This window comes from Typopeltis vanoorti, chromosome 12 (genome assembly GCF_054136105.1).
Source record: "Typopeltis vanoorti isolate ZY-2024b chromosome 12, IOZ_Tvanoo_1.0, whole genome shotgun sequence".
Classification (NCBI taxonomy): Eukaryota; Metazoa; Arthropoda; class Arachnida; order Uropygi; family Thelyphonidae; genus Typopeltis; species Typopeltis vanoorti.
Window position 1 is genome coordinate 108054426 of NC_143560.1, and position 21349 is coordinate 108075774.

Consider the following 21349-nt stretch of genomic DNA (forward strand, 5'->3'; position numbering starts at 1 on the left):
GAACATCTGATCACATACAAGAGTGGAAGCATAACATCTCAACTTGACTATCTGATGTACAGAAGAACACATTTCAAGGAAGCGAGGAACTGGAACTGTGGGGTAATTCCTGGAGACCATGTCACTTCACAACATCAACTACTTTGCAAGGATTTGCATCTCAAAAAAGTGAAAATCACAAGAACACAAGGCATGCACAGGATAAAGTTGTTTAAACTAAGGAAGGAAGTAGTGAAGAACAGATTTAAGGAGATAAAAAGAGATTTCAGTGATGTCCAACAATAGTGACAACACAGTGCAGACACAATCAGGAAATGTAGCAAGGATATAACTGGGAGAAACATCAGGCAAGATAAGAGAAAACAAGGAAAGCTGGTGGTGGGAAGAAAATGTACAAGCAGCAATACAAAGGAAGAAAGCAGCAAGAAGTAATTCCTAAGGAATGGAGACAGTGTGGTGGTGATGGTACCTATATATATATATATATATATATATAGGTAAGGGAAAGAGAGATATATAGGACTGTACCGATTATAGAGGAATTAAACTTGTCTTATACAGTGAAGTTATTTGAAAGAGCCATAGATGGAAGACTGAGGGAAGAAGTTAATATTGCAAAAGAACAGTTTGATTTTATGTCTCAAAGAGGAACTATGGATGTGGTATTTATTCTGAGGCAGATGACTGACAGAGGCCACTACATGTCATTTTTATAGACTTAGAGAAGGCATATGACATAGTACCTAGAAAAGAGATATGGAGGAGTTTAAGAGAAAAGAAAGTGCCAGAAAAATATGTTAGATTGATACAGGAAATGTGCAAGCAATAGTTAGGAGCTGTTTGTAAATAACAGTTTTGAGGTAACAGTTGGTTTACATCAGGGATCAGCACTCAGTCCTTTTCTCTTTAATGGAGTAACAGATACTTTGACAGAGCAAGTCAGAGAGAGGAAGCAGAATAAAAGCTGATAAGAGGAACAGAGTATTAGAAGAAAGAGGACAGAGTTAGCAGAAGAAAAACAGAATATCTGGTGTGTGGTCAAAATGTTGACACTGAGGAAGATATGGTGCTGAATAGAGAGGTCATCAAGAAAGTAGATAAATTCAAATATCTGGTTTCAGTAGTGGATAGTAAAGGTAAAGTGGAAAGGGAAGTCAATAACAAAATTCAGGCAGGATGGAAGAAATGTAAGCAATTTTGTGTGATAGAAAAGTTCCAGTGAAATTGAAAGGAAAAATATACAAAACGGTAGTGAGATCTACAATGTTATATGGATTGGAGACATTGCTTATGAAGAAGTCCAATGAAAGCAAGATTAGTACTACAGAAATGAGGATGCTTTGATGGGAAACAAGGAAAAACCAGGTGAGGAATGAACACATCAGAGGTACTGTAAAAGATTGCAATTACAAACAAAATACAAGAAGCACAATTAAGATTGGCATGGATATGTAATGAGGCAAAATGAAAAATATGATGGACAAAGTATCATGTTGATGGAAATACAAGGAGGAAGAAGAGGAGGAGGAAGAAGACCAAAGAAGAGTTGGAAAGATAATGCAGAGGAAGATCTGAAGGAGAAAAACTTGGACAAAGATGCAATCTACAATAGAAATCAGTGGAGAAGACTCATCAGAAACAGTGACCCCATATAGAAATGGGAGCAGCTGAAGAAGAAGATTGCTCTGTATAATGTCTCATTCACCCCACATAATTGTAGTGATTTGAAAAGCTTTTCTCTGGACACCTTGTTATATGCCTTTCCAGATCTACAAAACTTAAGTACAGATCCTTGTCATATTCCTACGATTTCTCAACTATTTGTCTTAAAATGAAAATCTGATCTTGATAATCTCTATTTGGCCTGAACCCTGCTTGTTCTTCTCTAAGTTTCTCTTCCACAATCTTTCTCAACCTCTTTTCACATAAATTTTTCCTGGAATTCATCTGTAATTCTCACATTCAGCTTTATTCCCTTTTTTATAGATGGGTACTGTGAAAGCTCTACCCCCAATCATTGGGAATTTGACCTTCTGAAATGGCCCTCTGAATTATGCAGTGTAGCCACTGCAAAACTTTTATACCACCATACTTAAGCATTTCTGGTTGAATATGATCAAATCCAGCTGTCTTTCAAAATTTTATGATTTGACTGTGTTTTCTACCTCAAGTACTGATATGCATGCCTTTTTGCATTCCTCCTGAAAATTTTCTAGTATGGTTCTGTCACTGCTTAGTTTGTTTAACCGTCTTTCTAAATAATTACTCCAGACATCTAGGGTATACTTATCTTCAGTTTTCATACCACCTTTATCATCTTTGATTCCTTTTACAGTACTCTCTCCTCCATTTCTAAGGTTCATCAGTAGCCTCCAAAACATTTTGCCACCTTCCTAATATTTATTTTCCATACTCTTACCAAAGTCTTCCAATGACTTCTGTTTAGCTAATTTTACACATAGCTTAGCTTACTTGCATTTTTCTCTGTATTCTTTCAGGACATCTGTTCACTTATTTGCTAGAAACTTTTGGTATGCTTACTTCTTTTCCAGGGCTGCTTCTTTAACTTCTTGGGTCCACCATAGTGTTTTTATTTTTCTATCCTTACATACAACTTCACCACATACCTACCTAGCTGAATCAATCAATATCTTCTTTAGAGTTCGCCACTGAGACTTCATGGTTTTGTTCTTGTTTTCAACTGCTGCAAATTTTCTTCAATAATGTTTGCAAAGTCTACAATTTGCCTGCAAAAGCTGCTCAACTTTAATTTTTTTTAAAAATTTCTTACATACTGTTTTTTTTTCCAATGTGATATCCATGTTTATCCTGCTTAGTACTAATAATGGTCACTTCCAATTTCATATCCTCTGTACACTCTTGTATCTCGAACCAGCTTTATGATATCACTAATCAATGATGACATAGTCAATGGGCTTTTCTTATTTCTTCTCTCCATGTGAACATCTTTATGTTGAAAGAACGTGTTAGTGTTGACTAGTCCATGTCCTGAGCAGAAGTCCAGTAAATCCTATCCTATCAGTGGTCCTAACAGGCATTAATTACCCACAACCTTTCCAAGTATTCTTCGACTTCGCAACCACAACTGTAACTCGAGGATAAGATGGTTAGCCCTATATCTCCCGGTGTGTCCCATGTCTGTAGATGTGTGTGTGTGTTCGCAGGGCCAATTTGCCTGTTCTGGGGGACGAAAAACCTGAGTTTCCGGGTGAAAAAACTCCCTATCTCCATATGAGACCGGCTAACTCACCTTTCATTGAAAGAGACCAGATAAAGGTTCCTCACGTCACTGATGGGAATTGAACCCAGGTCTTTCTGACCAAAGGGCTTCGTCTATACCGACTGAGCTATGGAGGCTAAAGTCCAGTAAATACCGATCATTATTATTAGCTTTGCCTGTTCTCCAAAATTTCCCCAAAATGTTCCTATATTTCTGGTGAAATTCATTTCTTACTCTGCTGTTCAGGTGTCCAACAAGGACCACTTTTTCTATTTTCTTTATGTCGGCTCTGCCTGTTCTAATGACTCAAACAACTCCTTCACTCCTCCCTTAGAAGAACTTTCTGTGGGACAATAGGCATAAATAAGTTTCATTGTCCATTTCCTCACATAATAACTCTACTTGAAACTGCTTTCCAATCAAGAAGTTTATCTTCATGTTTGGTGTTGAATGCTATCTCTACTCCTTCCTTTCCTTGATCATTATTGCCTGAAAATAGCATCCTATACTTATTATTTAGTAATATTTCACCTGTTTTTCTTCTTTATCTCAGTAATGCCAATTATGTCCATGTGACACTTTTCCAATTCTTCTGCAAATGCGATTTCCATTCCATTAATATCCTTATATCGATGGTTCCTATCTTCAGTTCTTCTGATGTTGGGTTTATTCTTCTTCTTCTAGATGTTGAGTTGGAGCTTGTTCCAGTAGCTGACTTTTCGCTGTTTGCCCTGGTTCCCTGACGAGAATAGCAGGGCCTTGTTTAACCAGGAAACGCCCCAGCCGGCATGAGATTTCATGTTGTACCATCATATGCATTTGTGGTTTAAGCCAATAAACAGTACAACTTGGTTGGCTAAGTCCCAAATTGCCAGTCCATCCTTGTTTGTTCAGTATACCCAGTAGATAACTACTAACGGGGCATTCCACGTGAAGGTGAGGATTGGCCATTAGGTCAGAAGCTCTAGTCAGTTCTCCATATTCCTGAAAGGCGATGTGGAGGTCTCCTCCCAGTTATTTGGCTTTAACCTTTAAGTGATCCCTAGAAACACTTACTTAAAAGGATTTTATAGGACTGATGCAGAGGAAATGTTTCAGTACTTGGCTAGAGAGGGGTAGAACAAGAGGACATCCCTGGAATTTGGATTAGAGTGTGGTTAGCAAGGGCATGAGGACTAGATTTTTCACTTGGAGAATGGTGAATGAATGGAATGGGTTGCCTGAATCAACTGCAAGTGCTTTGTTGTTGGTTTCAAGATTGTGTTAATAGTTTGGGTCTCTCACAATGAGTCTTAGGACTCCATGGAGGTGCCTGTACAACAACAATAATAATCTCTAAAAATATCTTCACCACTGACATACACACTTACCTAGAATGTTAAATTTATGTTCTACTATACATAAGTGTTGACACATGATGGACAGTCGGCAGCGCTGTTGGGATGATTCTGGTGCTACTATTCGCTGAGCTACTTCTTTCTGAAAAGTTAAAGTTAATTGGGTTCTTCCACCAGAAAACAGTCCTGTATGTTGGGAACAATCCTTTAACCACCTTAAAATAAGTGGAGTCGATACATTAAAAGGTAAGTTGGCAATGACATGAAAGGGTGGAGGATCATCTTCCCATTCTTTAGCACACTGCCTATAAATAAACAAAAAAAAATGCCTTTATAAATTTAATATTGTAGCATAAATTGCAACTACGGTGTCTTTTTTTTTCCTTTTTTTTTTTTTAGAGAAAATAAAGAACAATTCTGAAAATCTTTTTTCATCAAAATGGTTTGGGGTTAATCTGGAAATGCAATTATTTCATGGAATGAATGGTTATGTCATATTGAAATGTCACTTAAAGACACAACTTGTGTTATTAAACAAGTTATCAAATGTTATCCGAGTGTTTCACTGTCAAAAGTGTTGTTTCTGAAAAATGAGTTTATCAGTTTATATGTTGAAGCACTGATATCAGCTTTAATGTTTCGATGTTTATAAATGAGTGATGCTGCTCTGCTGCTATTTAAATGCAGTACAAAAATCAGATAAACGTTTTCACATTTGAAATCACTATCTGTTAATGATATTTTATGAAAGAAAATCTTTTTTTACACTGTGTTGAAAATATATTTTGCTTTTGATGCCATGAGCTTGGAATACAGAAATCACCTTGACCAAATTCTAATTGTCATATTCCTCAATGCATTTCACTATTACAATAACCAAATAACCATATGAGGTTATTTGGTTATGAGGTTATCACAAACATGACTAGCACTGACTCGAGATTTGTAGTAGATGAAGATCTAAGAAAAGTTGGGATAGTTAAAATGTCATCAAGACCCAAATACCATTTACACAAGAAACAGATTGAGTGGTAGAAATCTGGTGATTTTTAAATAACAAAAAAAAATAAATAAAGGGAAATAAGTGTTTTTTCTGGGGGGAGGGGGGGATATAAAGGACTGGCATTCACTGTAATTCCAAAGAGATTCCCAGAGGTCACTATGTTATATGTGGTAGTACACTAAATGTTGATACATCTGTATCACTGATTAAAATGAAACAGTTTAATGAATGCTACTGAAACTTGGTGAGAGTATGCAGCATTTGGAAGTTTCCCTAAAGAGCAGCAGCAAATTATAGCTTATTTACACGTTCACTTTTCCAATGAGAAAAATAATGGTTGAAAACAAGCATCTGACAGTTGAACAGAAGCAGTGGCGAATTCTCCATGCTTTTATAAATATTCCATTTAGGCTTTTATTTTTGTAGACAGAAGACATGTTAAGCTTGTGCGGCAATAATTTTTGCCACGATACACGGCTTTGCATTGTGTATCGAAGGCTGATGCCTGCTCGTCTAGTCAAAGCTATCTTGGCTTGCTCGGTTGTAGGCGCTTCCAGGTCCTCACTGCAGCACTATGATTTCATGCGTGCACATAACCATTTCTGCTCCCTTCACGTCGTCTTAAACACAAGGCCATACGCAGTCAAAGTAGCTCTAGCCAGTGAGCTTCAGCCAGCCTTTACAAGTGTGCATATTGCTTGGGAAAATTAAGTTACTACCAACTTTTTATGACGATGTTATTGACCAGTTCATAAAGAAGAACCGTAGGGTAGAATTTGTATTCAAGTAGCTAAATTGAAAAAGATAGAATATCATTTTATAAAATAAATGTTGTATTTGTATAATTAAACGTACATAAATTTCTAAATACAGGTAACCCTCATATAGCGTGGATGTTAGGTTCCACAAAAATGCCACGTTATATAAATCATGTTATGCAAGGCTCAGATCACATAGAAAAAGTAGGGTTAGGTTCCAAAATCGTTGTTTTTAAGATTATATAAACAATGACATATACAACAAAAAATATTTTTATTTAATTCAGGTAATTCATGTAAGTTAAGAAAACAAATACATAGTATAAAATTATAAAAAATTATAAATTGTACGTAAACTTCATTGCACATAATACATAAATGTTTTAGGCAAAATAAAATAAAGTGTATATTTTAATTGTAATCACTCTCTTCAAAACTAACATTTCATAGATGTTCTTTATTTACGAGTGGCCGGACGTCGTCATCACTTGAAATCTCTTGGACATCATTTGTATAATTCTCATTGTATACTTCGGTTGGTTTAGTTATCAAGAAGTCAGTAATAAGATCTTGCTTACCACTATGCTGCAATTTTTTTTATTAAGTTCATAATATGGAGCTAAACAAATATCCAATTGTCTCATGAATTTTCCGGAGCACTCCATTGGGAGATCATTATCCATAAAATAACTTTCTTGCCAAGTCCAATCCTTCTGCTAATTTCTTTAAACTGAATTCTTTAATGGATTCATCAGAATCAGAATCTTCGGCAGAACTTTCCTCGCCATTTGGTTTGACGCCATCTATTAATTGTACCAGTTCCTCCTCATTTAAATCTATTTCTCTATCAATTAATTCGCTAATTTCGTTTTCAACCATATCGCAAAAGCCCTCTAAATGGCCATTACTATAAAATATTTTTATTACATATTGTACGTAACTCACCAAAAAATAAAGTGCTCAGCTTGAGATTAACACACTTTCCTGGCAGAAAACAAAGGCAATTTTCAACAATAAATAGCAAGTACGTCAATAAACTATTGACGTACATGCGTGCTAAGGGGTATTTCCCCTAATATAAATTCGCTACTTATAACTACATGAGCAATACAGGCAGACACAAATTTAACGAAGATAAAATTTGATTTTTAAGTTGCGCATTGAAAAATATATGAAAAGAGAAAGGGTTACTACAGTTTATAGACCGTCTTATATCGAAACCGCGTTATACGAGGGTTACCTGTATATAGTTTTAAATGGTCAGTAATTCATTATTCCGCTAATCAGACTTCAATCATACCTCTCACTCCCTGAATGATAACAAGAGCAAGTGTGAATTTCAAGACCAGCATTCACCCTGAACAGAAGGAGTATAACTGTTAGGCAGAGAGAACTTTGGGCTTTATTTGGGAGATTTGGGTGCTCACAAAAAACACTATATATCATTTGTTGTGCTAGTTTGAACAGCAAAGCAGTGAAAGGAGCAACAATGATGCTGGACAAAAAAAGTTTGTTCTTCAGAAAATGATAATGCGTTCTGAGTGGCAACATAACATAGCCCAGGAAAATCAACAAAAAAGGAGATCTTTAGGTTGGTATATCTAAAGATTTACTTCAATGAATGTTAAACTGAATTTGAAAATGATTATGTACAAATTTTTAGTGTTATTGGAACTTGTAACACTAAAAATTTATGATAAACAAAGACAACTTCAGTTCATTACATGGGTAGAGCAAAGACATGCGATATTACATTAACAATCCCCACTTTTCAGACAAGGCTTATTTTCATTCCGTTTGTTCACAGATGAGTCTTTGACTCCATGAGGTCTTGGGGTAATAATAATAATAAGTGAGTGAACAAACAGAATGTATGATTTTTGAGAATCAGAACATCCCTGCCAATTTCATGAAAACATAGACATGAAAAGAAAGCACCTGTGTGATTAATAATGCTAAGTCATGATTTAATCAAATCACTTTCTCTGATGAAATCTAACTCCAACAGGTATCTTGATCTGCAGTGTGACTTCCTGCTGCAACTTATGGCAACTCAGCTGTCTCTGTATATCCAGTGGTTTATGCAAGATGGCACCACATTACACACACACACACACACAGCAAATGTCATGTTGAATTTCTGACTGCTACCTTTGGTCCTCATATCAATACATCCTATAATCCTGATTTGTCATATTTTCAGACATCTTGGCCACCTTTTAGTCTTAGCTGAAACCTCAATGTGACTTTTTTTTTTCTTCTTCTAACAATTATTCATGGAAAAGAATTTGTTCCTGAAGAAACCTGCTCATCTCATAGCAATGTGAGTTGCATTGTCAGATTGTTAAGGACATGTTGCAAGATCATTACAAATCTTGGTGTTATGTTCAAGATGACATCCAACAGAATGGAAAGCATACTGAGCCTATATTATCATAAAAATATTTTTTCTAAGAATGTGAACATCTGGTTTATAAAGTTTATCACCCTTGCACAATAAATGATATTTTTATGAAACAATTCAGCATGTCAACATTGATATGCTGTTCTGTACAATGTCAGCTTATGGAAAACAAAATTTCAACGTTACTGAGCAAGATATCATGATCAATACAGAATTATAATAGTTTTTCAATATATATCATGGAGTTCCTTCAGTTAGTTATTTCTTAATATATTTATATGCTCCCCCCCCATGCACCACCAACATCTCTTCCCCCTCCAAATACTTATGCAATGGCACTGCATAAGAAAGCTAATGCCTCAAGCTTGTCATAAATGCCTGCTTTGTAATTCCACATATCCCTTTCTTAACAGAAAATTCTGCATGTTTGGTAATTTCTCAAGCAAAAACGTAGCTAGATTCATTACTGTTAAGTTCATGGCACCAGATCCAGCACAACAGAACCCTGTGCCCCCCCCCCCCATTACATGCTACCTCAGGTAATTATTGCTCAGTAGCTGTATTGAATCACAAAAGAAATGCAAAAAGAGAAGCAAGGGAAAAAAACAGAGAAAGATGGAACAATTTTGTAACAGAACTAGAAAAGAATATATCTAAGCCACAACCAAAAACCTATAAAATACCTTAACAAAGAAATAAAAGAAAAGGCAAAAATACAAACAATATTTTTAGAAAAATGAATAACCTATTTTCAAAATCTCTCACCTGATGATAATAAAGTAAAATTTTATAAAACAAACAATGACTTAATTGTTTGTTTTATACTTAATGAAAATATTACAATGTCAGAAATAAAAAAAATACAACAAATAAGATGAAAAATAGGAAAACGCTAGAAGAAGATAATACAAATATGGAACTGTACAAAAATACAGGTGAATAATTTAATGAAAAACTCCTAACTCTTGGAAACAAACACTAGCTATTCCAATTTATAAAGATGAGAACAATAACTATAAGAGAATTATTCATTTTTGAAAATTATGGAAACAACTACTGTGTTCCAGTAATTCAGTTTAATATAAACGAAAATAATCACCCAATGCTTCGACCTTCATATCAAGGTAATCATCTGGAGTATACACGTATATACAAAGAAACAAGCTACATTATAATTTACATAGTATGCTAAAGTCATATTAATTTGGTCAACTGTTAACACTATTAGCCTGACCTCTGATTTAAAAAAAAAAAACACTTACTACAAAGCTAGAGTCATGTTATCTGTTTAGTTACAAATCATTAAGAGATATATTAAGCTAGAGAGCAATGTGCTTTCACATAATTACTCACAGATAAATTAGAACATAAACAGTATAGATGGGAGCTGAAATTATTGCTTAGAGTCCTAAAGTAAGAATTTTCTGGAAAATTTGAAAAGTTATGTGAGCTGAATGTGTGCAATCCCAATTCTTGGAATTTTTATGCCACCATTGATGTTTAGATTAGGATGGTTCATCAAAATTTCATAGGCTTCCTTAAGTTTGCATTCATACCAGGTTTTTGTGGGATGTAAGAATAAGTACCTTTCTAATCAGTTTGGTATAGGATGTCAAGAGCATGATCCAAGAGACTTTACCAAAATTATTATTGTGTGTTCTTTTTTATGGACTGGAATTGTGCATCCAATTTCACCAATATAAGATAAGTTACAGGTGCAATGGATTTGGTACACCCCATAGTGGGCTAAGAGAGGGAGGGATCCTTGGAGGAGTTCAATATGTTTAATTTTATAGGTGGTTTACAAATAGCATTCAAATTAAAAAAATCAAAACTACTATACTAAAAACATGGGGCTACAACTGTGCCAACCAGGATGACCTCTGGAATTTTTATGCCTCTTTTCCATGGTCAGATTATTGTTTTCACTCTCCTTATTCACTGCATGTCATGGTGAATTTCATCCTCCCAACAGATTTGCACATCTGCACTGAACTAATAACTGAAATAATCCTCAGCAGAACGAGAGCTTTCATTCCTCATTCCACTGCAACCCCCCCTCCTCAAAAACTCTAGCTTTTCATTCAGCTTACACAACAGCCCGAAACAAGTATACAAAAAGTTATCAATGATTGCAAAGCAAACTATAAGAATGAAATCCAGTAAACTTTCCTCCTGTTCAACTAGCAATAAAGCCTTCTGGTCCCTTGCTAAGACCATTGGGTGTAGCCTCTGCCCTTTCCTGTTTTCACCTCTTTTGCATCCAGATGGCATCATGGTAACTTCACACCTCATGGCATCAAATTTTCCCTCCAACTCCTGCCTGGTTGACTAAGGCAAATCGCTTCCTGCATTACCACAAGATGCCCAATGCATGCCTCCTCTGAACTTTTGCCAAAAAGGACATAAGGAAGACTTGTGATTAATCTCAGTACTAATAAGGCTTCTGGGACAGATGGTATTACTAAAGTTGTGCTCAAAACTTGTGCCCTATCGTCTATATAGGCTATCATATTCTACTGGCATCTACCTAACAGCCTGGAAGCGAGCCTTCACCTAACCTGAACCTAAAAAGGGAGACAAAAGTCAGGCATCTAACTATCATCCCATTACTTTCACCTCAGTACTTTCAAAAGTGATGTTATCAACAACAAGCTTCTTTACTACCTGGATACTCATCAATTAATCAGCACTCACAAATGTAGATTCTGCCATTCTCGTTTTACAGCTGTCCTCCTTGCTAATCTTACCCACCTTTGGACACAGGTCATCAAAAGATTTGGAGAAATCCATGTTTATCTCTCTTGATATTTCAAAGGCCTTCAGTTGTGTCTAGTATTGAGATCTCATGAACAAGCTACCATCTTATGGCCTCCTGCACTCTGATTAAATTGACAGCTTCCTCACTGGTTATTCACTGCATGTCATGGTGAATTTCATCCTCCCAACAGATTTCTCTATCAGTACTGGAGTACCTCAGGGTTATACCCTCTCACTTGTAACAATAATCTTCTCCGACTTATACTCAAATGATACAAGCCTCAAGATCTTCCATAACAAATGACTTAAACACTGATCTCCTCAACATAATGAAATGGAGTGAAGACAACTTAGCAAATTTCAATGCCATAAAAACTCAGGTCTGATTTATTACCTGCAAGAAAGATCCTACTTCACTACCACTTACTAGTGATAATATGCCAATTTTCTTTCGAGATCAGCTTTCTCTTCTTGGACTAACTGTCACATCCAGTTTATCCTGGCACAAACATATTACATAAACAGCCTCCTTAGCCTCTAAAGAGCTAGGTGTTCTTTTCCATTCAAAACATTATTTCTATTCATTTTGGAAAATTATGGCGATAACTATTGTGTTTGAGTAAAACTTTAGTTTAATATTAACCAAAATCAACACTCAATGTTTCGACCTTCATATCAAGGTCATCTTCTGGAGCATATACTACACTATATACAAAGAAACAAGCTGCACTACAAATGGTTTGCTAAAGATACTGACCAACTGTTACAACAATTATTGGCCTGACCTCTGGTGAAAAAAAAAAAAAAAAAAACCTTGATGACTATATCAACGCTGGAGTCCTATTATTATTATCTATTGGTTACAAAATTACACTGGGCTGGAGAGCAACATGTTTATATATATATTAGGGTTACCAAGTAATTTTATAAGCTTGGTTATTTAACTCCTAATCCCAAGTATGCAAACAATTAAGTCTGCACCTGAAACATAGTACAAGTCTAAAGATGGTATAACACCAGGGCAACTCATTGTAAAGGTGGGTAAAGTTCTGATCACTATTCTTAGTATTTTCCCACAATGTAAAGTACATCTCACTAAAAGAGGTATACTGCAATACAATAGTGAGATGTTCTTTACATTATGGGAAAATACTAAGAATAGTGATCAGAGCTTTACCCACCTTTACAATGAGTTGCCCTGGTGTTGTACCATCTTTAGACTTGAACTATGCTTCAGGCGCAAACTTAATTGTTTGCATACTTGGGATTAGGAGTTAAATAACCAAGCTTATAAAATTACTTGGTAATCCTAATATACAGTATCCCCAAGTTAAAAAATTAATTACACACACACACACACATATATATATATATATATTAAAAACATGATTATACATATAAATTTCAACCAATTGGTATGGAATAGTTTCCAATACTAGCTGAAGGTTGCTTAACACTTTCATTGCCAAGCTGAAAATTGGAATTTCGTGTGGTGGCCAAATTTTTTTTATTTTTTTATTTAGTTAGCCACGTCAACACGATAACGCGTGATCGGCAATGAACATGTTCACGTCCTAAAGTATGCTAGATACTAAGTATTATGTAGGCTGAATATGTGCCATCCAGATTCTTGGAATTTTCATGCCACCATTATTGTTGATATTAGGGTGGTTAATCAGAATTTTGCAGGCTTCTTTAAATTTTCTTTCATATCAGGTTTTTACACCATACAAACATACATACTCTCTACACCATACAAAAACTTGGTATGAAAGAAAATTTAAAGAAGCCTGTGAAATTCTGATTAACCACCCTAATATCAACAATAATGGCGGCATGAAAATTCCAAGAATCTGGATGGCACATATTCAGCCTACATAATACTTAGTATCTAGCATACTTTAGGACTTTAAGCAACCTTCAGCTAGTATTGGAAACTATTCCATACCAATTGGTTGAAATTTATATGTATAATCATGTTTTTAATATAAACATGTTGCTCTCCAGCCCAATGTAATTTTGTAACCAATAGATAATAATAATAGGATTCTAGCGTTGATGTAGTCAAGGTTTTTTTTTTTTTTTTCACCAGAGGTCAAGCCAATAATTGTTGTAAAGGTTGGTCAGTAACTTTAGCAAACCATGTAGATTGTAGTGCAGCTCTGTATATAGTGTATATGCTCCAGAAGATGACCTTGATATGAAGGTCGAAACATTGAGTGTTGATTTTGGTTTATATTAAAGTTTTACTCAAACATGGAAGTTGTCTCCATAATTTTCCAAAATGTATTCTGATCACCATGTAAGTCTAAAAGAAAGGATTATTTCTATTCTGCTCAACTCTATTCAAGTCTCATATCAAACCAACCTCGGAATATTGTTCCCACATTTGCAGTGGTGTACCCAAAAACTCCCTAAAAATTCTTGATACACAGAAGCAGGCAATCCACTTGATAGGTAACCCTTCCCTCAAAGACTGCCTTCAGTCACTCTGCCACACTGTTTCTGCACTGTGCCTTTTCTATAGATACTTTCATTGTGGCCACTACCATTTCTCCACTTTCTTCTAACCATGTAAGAACTAGAGCAGTCACTGGTCAACACTCATACACTGTCCAACTCTAAACAAACCAAACTAGCTTCTAATCATCTTCCTTCATTCTCTCCACATGATGATGATTTGTGGATCTGTGACCACAGATCTATAAATCATCTCTATCATAGCATGGTAAGAGACTTACAATCTTCACCTTCTCACTCTTCAGTTTTTCCTCTTCTAACAACTCCTTTACATCCTTCCTCATAGAATACTTCTTGCCTTTCAAAGCTTTATTTGCTAAGCATGCTAAAGTGCAAATTCAGGACAACTTAAGTAATTAGGGCAGAAACAGGTGAGTTTGTGTGAAAATGACCTTCAATCTGAAGATAGGTTGTGGGTGTGTGGATTGCTGAAGTTGGTTGACAGGAGTAAATGAGGGGATATGATGAAACATTTAAGTTGCTTAAAGTTTATAGGATTGATGCAGGGAAATGTTTTAGCACTTGGTGGTGGGGCCAGAACAAAGGGTCATCCCTGGAAGTTTGAATCCAGGTGTGGTTGTAGGGGATGTGAGAACTAGATTTTTTTTGCTTTAAGAGCTGTGAATGAGTGGAATGGGTCACCAGATTCAGTTGTGAGTGCTTTGTCTGTTAATGGATTCAAGGAGAGGCATGATAGATTATGTGGATAGTTTGGATCTCCCATGGCAAGTCTTCAGACTCCATGCAAGCACCTATACAACAATAATAATTTCTTTCATGTATGAACTGCTCCATAAATTTACCTGTGAAAGTAGGTCTATCTATAAATGTATCATATTCATCTATTGAAACAAACTGCTATGGTCATGCTTATTCTTTTTTAGATTTTAAGTGAATGAGTAAAATAGATATAGTTGAATAATTATATTAAGTGCAAAGGTTTATTTAAAGTGCTTGTATTTAAATATACAATGATTGTAAAAAAACACACACAAAAAAAAATACAGCCTTACCTTACAGTCTGTTGACTTTTAAGAAATCATCATCATCAAATTCCTGCCATGTACCCTCAAAGGGTGTACAGGATATGATAGTATTACATGAAAAAAATTACATCATTATTAATTTCCTATCTACAATTTTCCTCCAAATCAGTCTATTACTTGTCAACACTCCAATATTATCAGCTCTTATATTTCTATCGTCTAAAGCACTTTGTACCGTATCAATCCACCTATATCTTGGTTTTCCTCTCAGTCGTTTTCCTGCCAACCTGGCAGAGAACACTTGTTTTGCTAATCTTTCCTCGCCCATTCTGTTTAAGTGACCATACCACCTGAGATTAGCTCTGCTAACGCATTCCTGGATGCTGACAATGTCAAGTTCTTTCCTAATATCCTCGTTTTTAATATGATACTGCCATTGATGCCATCTGTTCACGCCTATAATCTTTCTCAGGACTCTCATATCTGAAGTCTCTAGTCTTTGGTCAAGTGTTTTACTTCTGACCCAGCTCTCAGATCCATAAGTTAAAACTGGTTTGAACACTGTCTTGTATACAGCTAATTTAGTGTTGCGACTAATTTCTCTCTTATTCCATATGAATTTATTCAATTGACTTCCTATCATACCAGCTTTGCCGATTCTGTTGTCTATTTCTATATTTAATTTACCATCTTCAGTAAAAATCGTGCCTAAGTAGCTGAAATGTTTCACTTCTTCCACAGGTTCTCCATTCACAACACAGTTGACATTTTCAATGATTCTGCCTATTTTCATTGTCTTTGTCTTTTTATTGCTGACCTTCATACCATATCTATTACAAGAGCTATTCAATTTAGTCAGAGAATCTTGCAGACTTGTAGCAGATTTATTTAGAAGTATAACATCATCTGCATAAAGCAAAGAGCTGACATTAACATCTCCAATTTCGATATCATGTTTAATACCACTTTCCTTCATAATGCGATCCATATAGATAATGAATAACAGAGGAGATAATGTACATCCTTGTCTCACACCAGATTTAACATTAAATCATCTTCCTGTACTTCCTTCAATTCTAACTGCTGACTTACAACTCAAATAAAGCCTAAGTATTGCTTGATATAATGCCCCATTGACACCATATAACTGCAGCGTATTGAATAGCTTCTCTCTTGGCACCTTGTCATATGCCTTTTCTAGATCGACAAAACTTAAATACAGATCTTTGTTATATTCCCATGCTTTCTCGACTATTTGTCGTAAAGTGAAGATCTGATCCTGACAGCCTCTATTTGGCCTGAATCCAGCTTGTTCTTCACCAAGCTTTTCTTCCACAATTCTTCTCAACCGTTTCTCAAGTATACTTGCATAGATCTTGCCAGGAACACTCAGTAGGGAAATACCTCTGTAATTCTCACATGCAGTTTTATTTCCCTTTTTATATATGGGTACTATGAGAACTCTACTCCAATCATTGGGAATTCGTCCCTCTGTCCAGGCTTTCTGAACTATGCAGTGCAGCCACTGTAAGACTCTTATACCACCATACTTCAGCATTTCTGGTCGAATATCATCTACTCTTGCTGCCTTTCCACATTTCAAGCCTTTGATGGCTTTTTCTACTTCAAGTATGGATATGTATTCCTGACTGCATGCCTGGTCAGTGTTTTTTACCACTGTGCTGTCATCACTGCTTGTTTCATTTAGCAGTTTTTCAAAGTAATTACTCCATACTTCAAGGATATCTTTTTCTCCCGTTTTCATGTCACCTTTATCATCTCTAATTCCTTTTATCGCACTCTTTCCTCCATTCTTAAGCTTCTTCAACAACCTCCAGAATATTTTGCCACCTTCTTGATATTTATTTTCTATATTCTTGCCAAAGTCCTCCCATGACTTTTGTTTAGCTTGTTTTACACAGTGTTTAGCATTCTTGCATTTGTCTCTATATTCTCTAAGAGCACAAGCTGACTTATTTGACAGGCACTTTTGGTATACTTTCTTCTTTTCCTTCACTGCCTCTTTAACCTCCTGTGTCCACCAAGGAGTTCTGATTTTTTTATCCTTACAAACAACCTCGCCACATGCCTCTCTGGCAGAATCAATCAATGTTTTCTTCAGAGTTTGCCAATGAATCTCCAAGGTTTGATTCCTTAAGAAATAAAGACTACAATAGTTACCACGGAACATTTTCTGCTAATTTTTTTTATTTAATCTAGGATATATACGTCATTACAAGGATCGACCAACATTCACATTTATCTGAAAGTCTATTTTTGTGATTTTTGTATGTTTTAAGAAAAACATTTGTGTAAAAAGGTCACCTCAGAAAATGTTCTCTTATAAGTGCCACCTAACAGAGAGGGTACTTAACAGTCCAAGCTGGATAACTGAAAGAAGACTTCCATGTAATGTCCAATCCTTGCCTTCTTGTCTTGTATCCTGCTATATATCTACTGGATACTGAATGAATGAGGATGGGATAAAAATTTGGGATTTAGCTGATCAAATTTTTTTCTTAATTGGCTTAACCAAATACAAAATGATGGTAAAACATGAGAGAATTTCATGCTGGCTGGGGGGGGGGGGTCATCCAGTTAAACAAGGGCACCATTGTTTTCATCAGGGAACCAGGACAAACAGCAAAAAGTCAGCTACTAGAATAAATCACAGAACATATCCCAACTCAGCATCAGCAGAGTTCAAGATTGGTACCATCAATCTTGAACTCTGACTGAATTCATAAATGAGAAGATATTCGCCACTGAAGAGTCGATTAACTACCAAAACAATTGGGTATATGCTCTGGATGGTTGCACAGCACCCAGGATTCAGTTATCGCCCTGTGTCAGTAATGGTTTGGTGAGGTGACATATCAGGGATAAGATGGAAAAGATATGGAACAGAATTGGATAAGTAAAATATCAACATAACAAGGTGTTACTGAAACAAAAAAAGTGTTAATTATTTTAAAGGTATTGATTATAACATAGAATGATAAGAAAATAATTAATACTTATTAACTTATTGGGTGATATTTCACTGATATCATATCCAGCATCTTCAGAACACAAGAACAGTTTGTCACAGTACATGAAACAACAATTGGGTATAACAGTGGTACTAGTTTAAAAATTTGTAACAGACAACACAAGGAACTGAAGTCCTAACTGGTGCCATCTATGTTGGAAAAAGAGAGAGAGAAAAAACAAATATTAATTAGATGTTAAAATGACTCTCTCCCAAATTTATGATAAATTTAATTTTCTAACATAGATAATGATTAGGACTTGAGTTCCTTGTGTTGTCTGTTAGAATTTTTTTAAACTAGTCCTGCTTTTATACCAAAGTTGTTTTGTGTACTGTGACAAACTGTTCTTGTGCTGTGAAGATGCTGGCTATAATACCAGCAAAATATCAACTGATAAGTTAATAAATATTAATTATTTTCTTATCATTCTGTGTTGTAATCAATACCATTAAAATTAACTAATATGCAGTGCCAACACATAAGCCTTTCCACTCATTTGAAGCAAAGAAGAAAGAGCTCATCTGTTTTTGCCTAAGTAACAAATACAAATTCAACAATGATGATCAGGAGAAAATACAGAGTAGCTATAGTATTCAACACTAAATATGAGGATGGTAGACAATATCAAGTAGCGTGATGTGGGAAAATATCAGAATGGAGAAACTCAACAATAAGACTTATTTGTGCCTATGATCCTGCAGAAAGTTCTACTAAGAAAAGTGGAGGAATTTTTCGAGGCACTAAAGAGGACAGCAGAAATAGTGGAAAAGAAAAAGTTGTTACTTGGAGATCTAAACATCAGAGTAGGAAATAATTATCATACATATAGAAATGTTTAAAAATGGAAATTTTTACATATACAAATATAAAATTTGGAGAAAACAACAAAGCTAATAATAATGGTAAGTACCTGCTGGATTTCTGCTCAGGACATGGACTGGTTATTACTAAGATCACATTTCAACAAAAATGTGCATATGGAGAGAAGAATGAAAAATTCATATGGAGAAAAGATGCAAGAAATAAGCAAAGTCTCACTGACTGTGATATAACTGATAGTGATTTTTTTTCCAGCACCCATTGGTATGAAAAACAAAAGTATACAGAGGATTGAAATTGGAAATGTTCCCCATTTGGTTTTGAGCAGAATAAAATTGAATTTCATATTGAAAAGATGAGTATGTAACAAAGTTTTAAAACAACTCAAAGTTGAACATGTTTCAGAAGTGGATTGTAGCCTAAAATATACAAACATTATTCAAGAAAATAATCTGAAAGCAAGAACCAAACTTTGGAGATTGTGGCAAACCCAGAAGAAACATTGACTGATTCAGCAAGAGAGGCATGTAGTGAAGTGAGTATTTGTCTGTTAGGACAGAAAAATAAACACTCTGTTGTGGACTCGGGGAGTAAAGTAGCAATGAAGAAAAAGGAGAAAGCATATTCACAGTACCTTGCAAGTAAGTCAGTTTTTAACTTAGAGAATACATAGTTAAATGTAAGAAAGAAAGGCACCATGTAAAAGCAGCTAAACAGAAGTCATGGAGAGACATTAGTAAGAACCTACGAAATAAATATCAGGAAGGTGGCAAAATATTCTGGAAGCTACTGAAAAAAAAAAGCTTAGAAACAGAGGAAACAGTACTATAAAAGGAATCAGAGATGATAAAGTTGATATAAAAACTGAAGATAAAGATATTCTAAATGTCAGGAGTAATTACAGTCTTGCCATAAATACTGTTCCAACTTCCACACACCACTGCAATGCCCACAGAATTGCATGAGCTCGGTTCTGTTAGTGGTACTGCGTACAGTCAACATTTGTGTGTTCATCAGTAGAGAGAGAGGTCTAGCTGGGTTAACATGTGGTTGGGAGATTATGACCACATAGCTGTAATAACACTTCACAAGGTTGGAATGCTACCACCTGTTATTTTCAACACGCTAAAAACACTTGGGATCAGTAGGATGATTGTGCACCAGACTATTAACCATTATAATGATACAAAAGACATCGGACCAGCAAAGAACAGGTCAACCACACTGCAATAGAATGCAACGGCTTATGAAGGCTGTTAAGGCATACCTCCACCATAATCCTGTGAGAACGCAGAAAGTGATGTCACAAGAGATGAACACAGAGAATAATGTAAAGTTTAACTGATGACCAGGGGATTAGAGCCTATCATTGTTCTACTGGACACTTCTTAACACCATAACTTATGCGGCAGAGGGTGATAAAATGAAAGGCATTTCTCCGGCAGTACGTAATCAACAGACACAGAGATATCCCCTTCATAGATGAGAAGATTTTCACCACTGAAGAGCCGATTAACCACCAAAACAACTGGGTATATGCCCCAGATGGTTGCACAGCACCCAGGATTCAGAGAGGTTATCACCCCATGTCAGTAACGGTTTGGTGGGGGGTGACATATCAGGGATATCCAAATTGAATTTCAGTGAGAAAGGGGTCAAAACCAAAGTGCATCAAGACACTGTGCTGGAACCTGTGGTACAGCCTCAAAACAATACCTTGTTTCACAGTAGGCAATGGGCCTTCTAACAGGACTCAACCCCCTGTACACAAGGTGAGGACCACACAACAGTGGTTGGAGGGAAATGTGCCTGACTACATATCACCATCTGATTGACTACCTGGAAGTCGAGATCTGAATCTGTTGAACTTCAAATTGTGGTAGGAGCTTGAGAGTAGCCTGCAAGGAAAGACACCCCAGCATTGCCAGCCTGAAGGTAGATTTGGAGCGAGCAGTGGCAACTCTGGATGTTGTGTGCTGCCATCGATATGTAGCCTCACAGACTTTAGACTTGCATGAAGGCAAAACGGGGACATTTCAAACATTGAGTGCTACTATAAGCATTTATACAAGTGGTTTATATGTGCTGAAAATGGTAAATAATGTACTCATAGATTAAAGGTTTATGCACTGTTCAAGTTGTAACAGTACATACAACTAGACTACACTAGGTACTTTGAAAGGTTGCTAAACGGAATAAACAGTGACATCGTGGTGATAGAAAACACTCACCAGGAATGCATATCAGTGAATTGAGGTAGAAACAGCCATTAGAAACCAAAAATGTGAAAAGGCAGCTGGAGTAGATGATAGAAATGCTCAAATATGGAGGTGTAAAAGCGCAGTGCTTACATTGCATAATTCAAAAGGCTTGGTCAGAGGGGGGGGTCAAATTCCATATGATAATAGCACAGCTCATAGAACCCATGCATAAAGAGGGAAATAAAACTGAATATGAAGATTACAGAGGAATTTCTTTATTGAGTGTTA

General features: G+C 35.9%; 1 protein-coding gene across 1 annotated transcript in view; it reads right to left on the reverse strand.

The window, feature by feature from the left end:
- Positions 1-21349, reverse strand: part of mtTFB1 (mitochondrial transcription factor B1) — a 114057-nt gene that overhangs the window by 32594 nt on the left and 60114 nt on the right. Inside the window, exon 4 of the mRNA XM_090401120.1 lies at positions 4612-4883. Within this exon, the coding sequence (XP_090257246.1) occupies positions 4612-4883 (272 nt within the window). The remainder of the gene's footprint in view (positions 1-4611; positions 4884-21349) is intronic.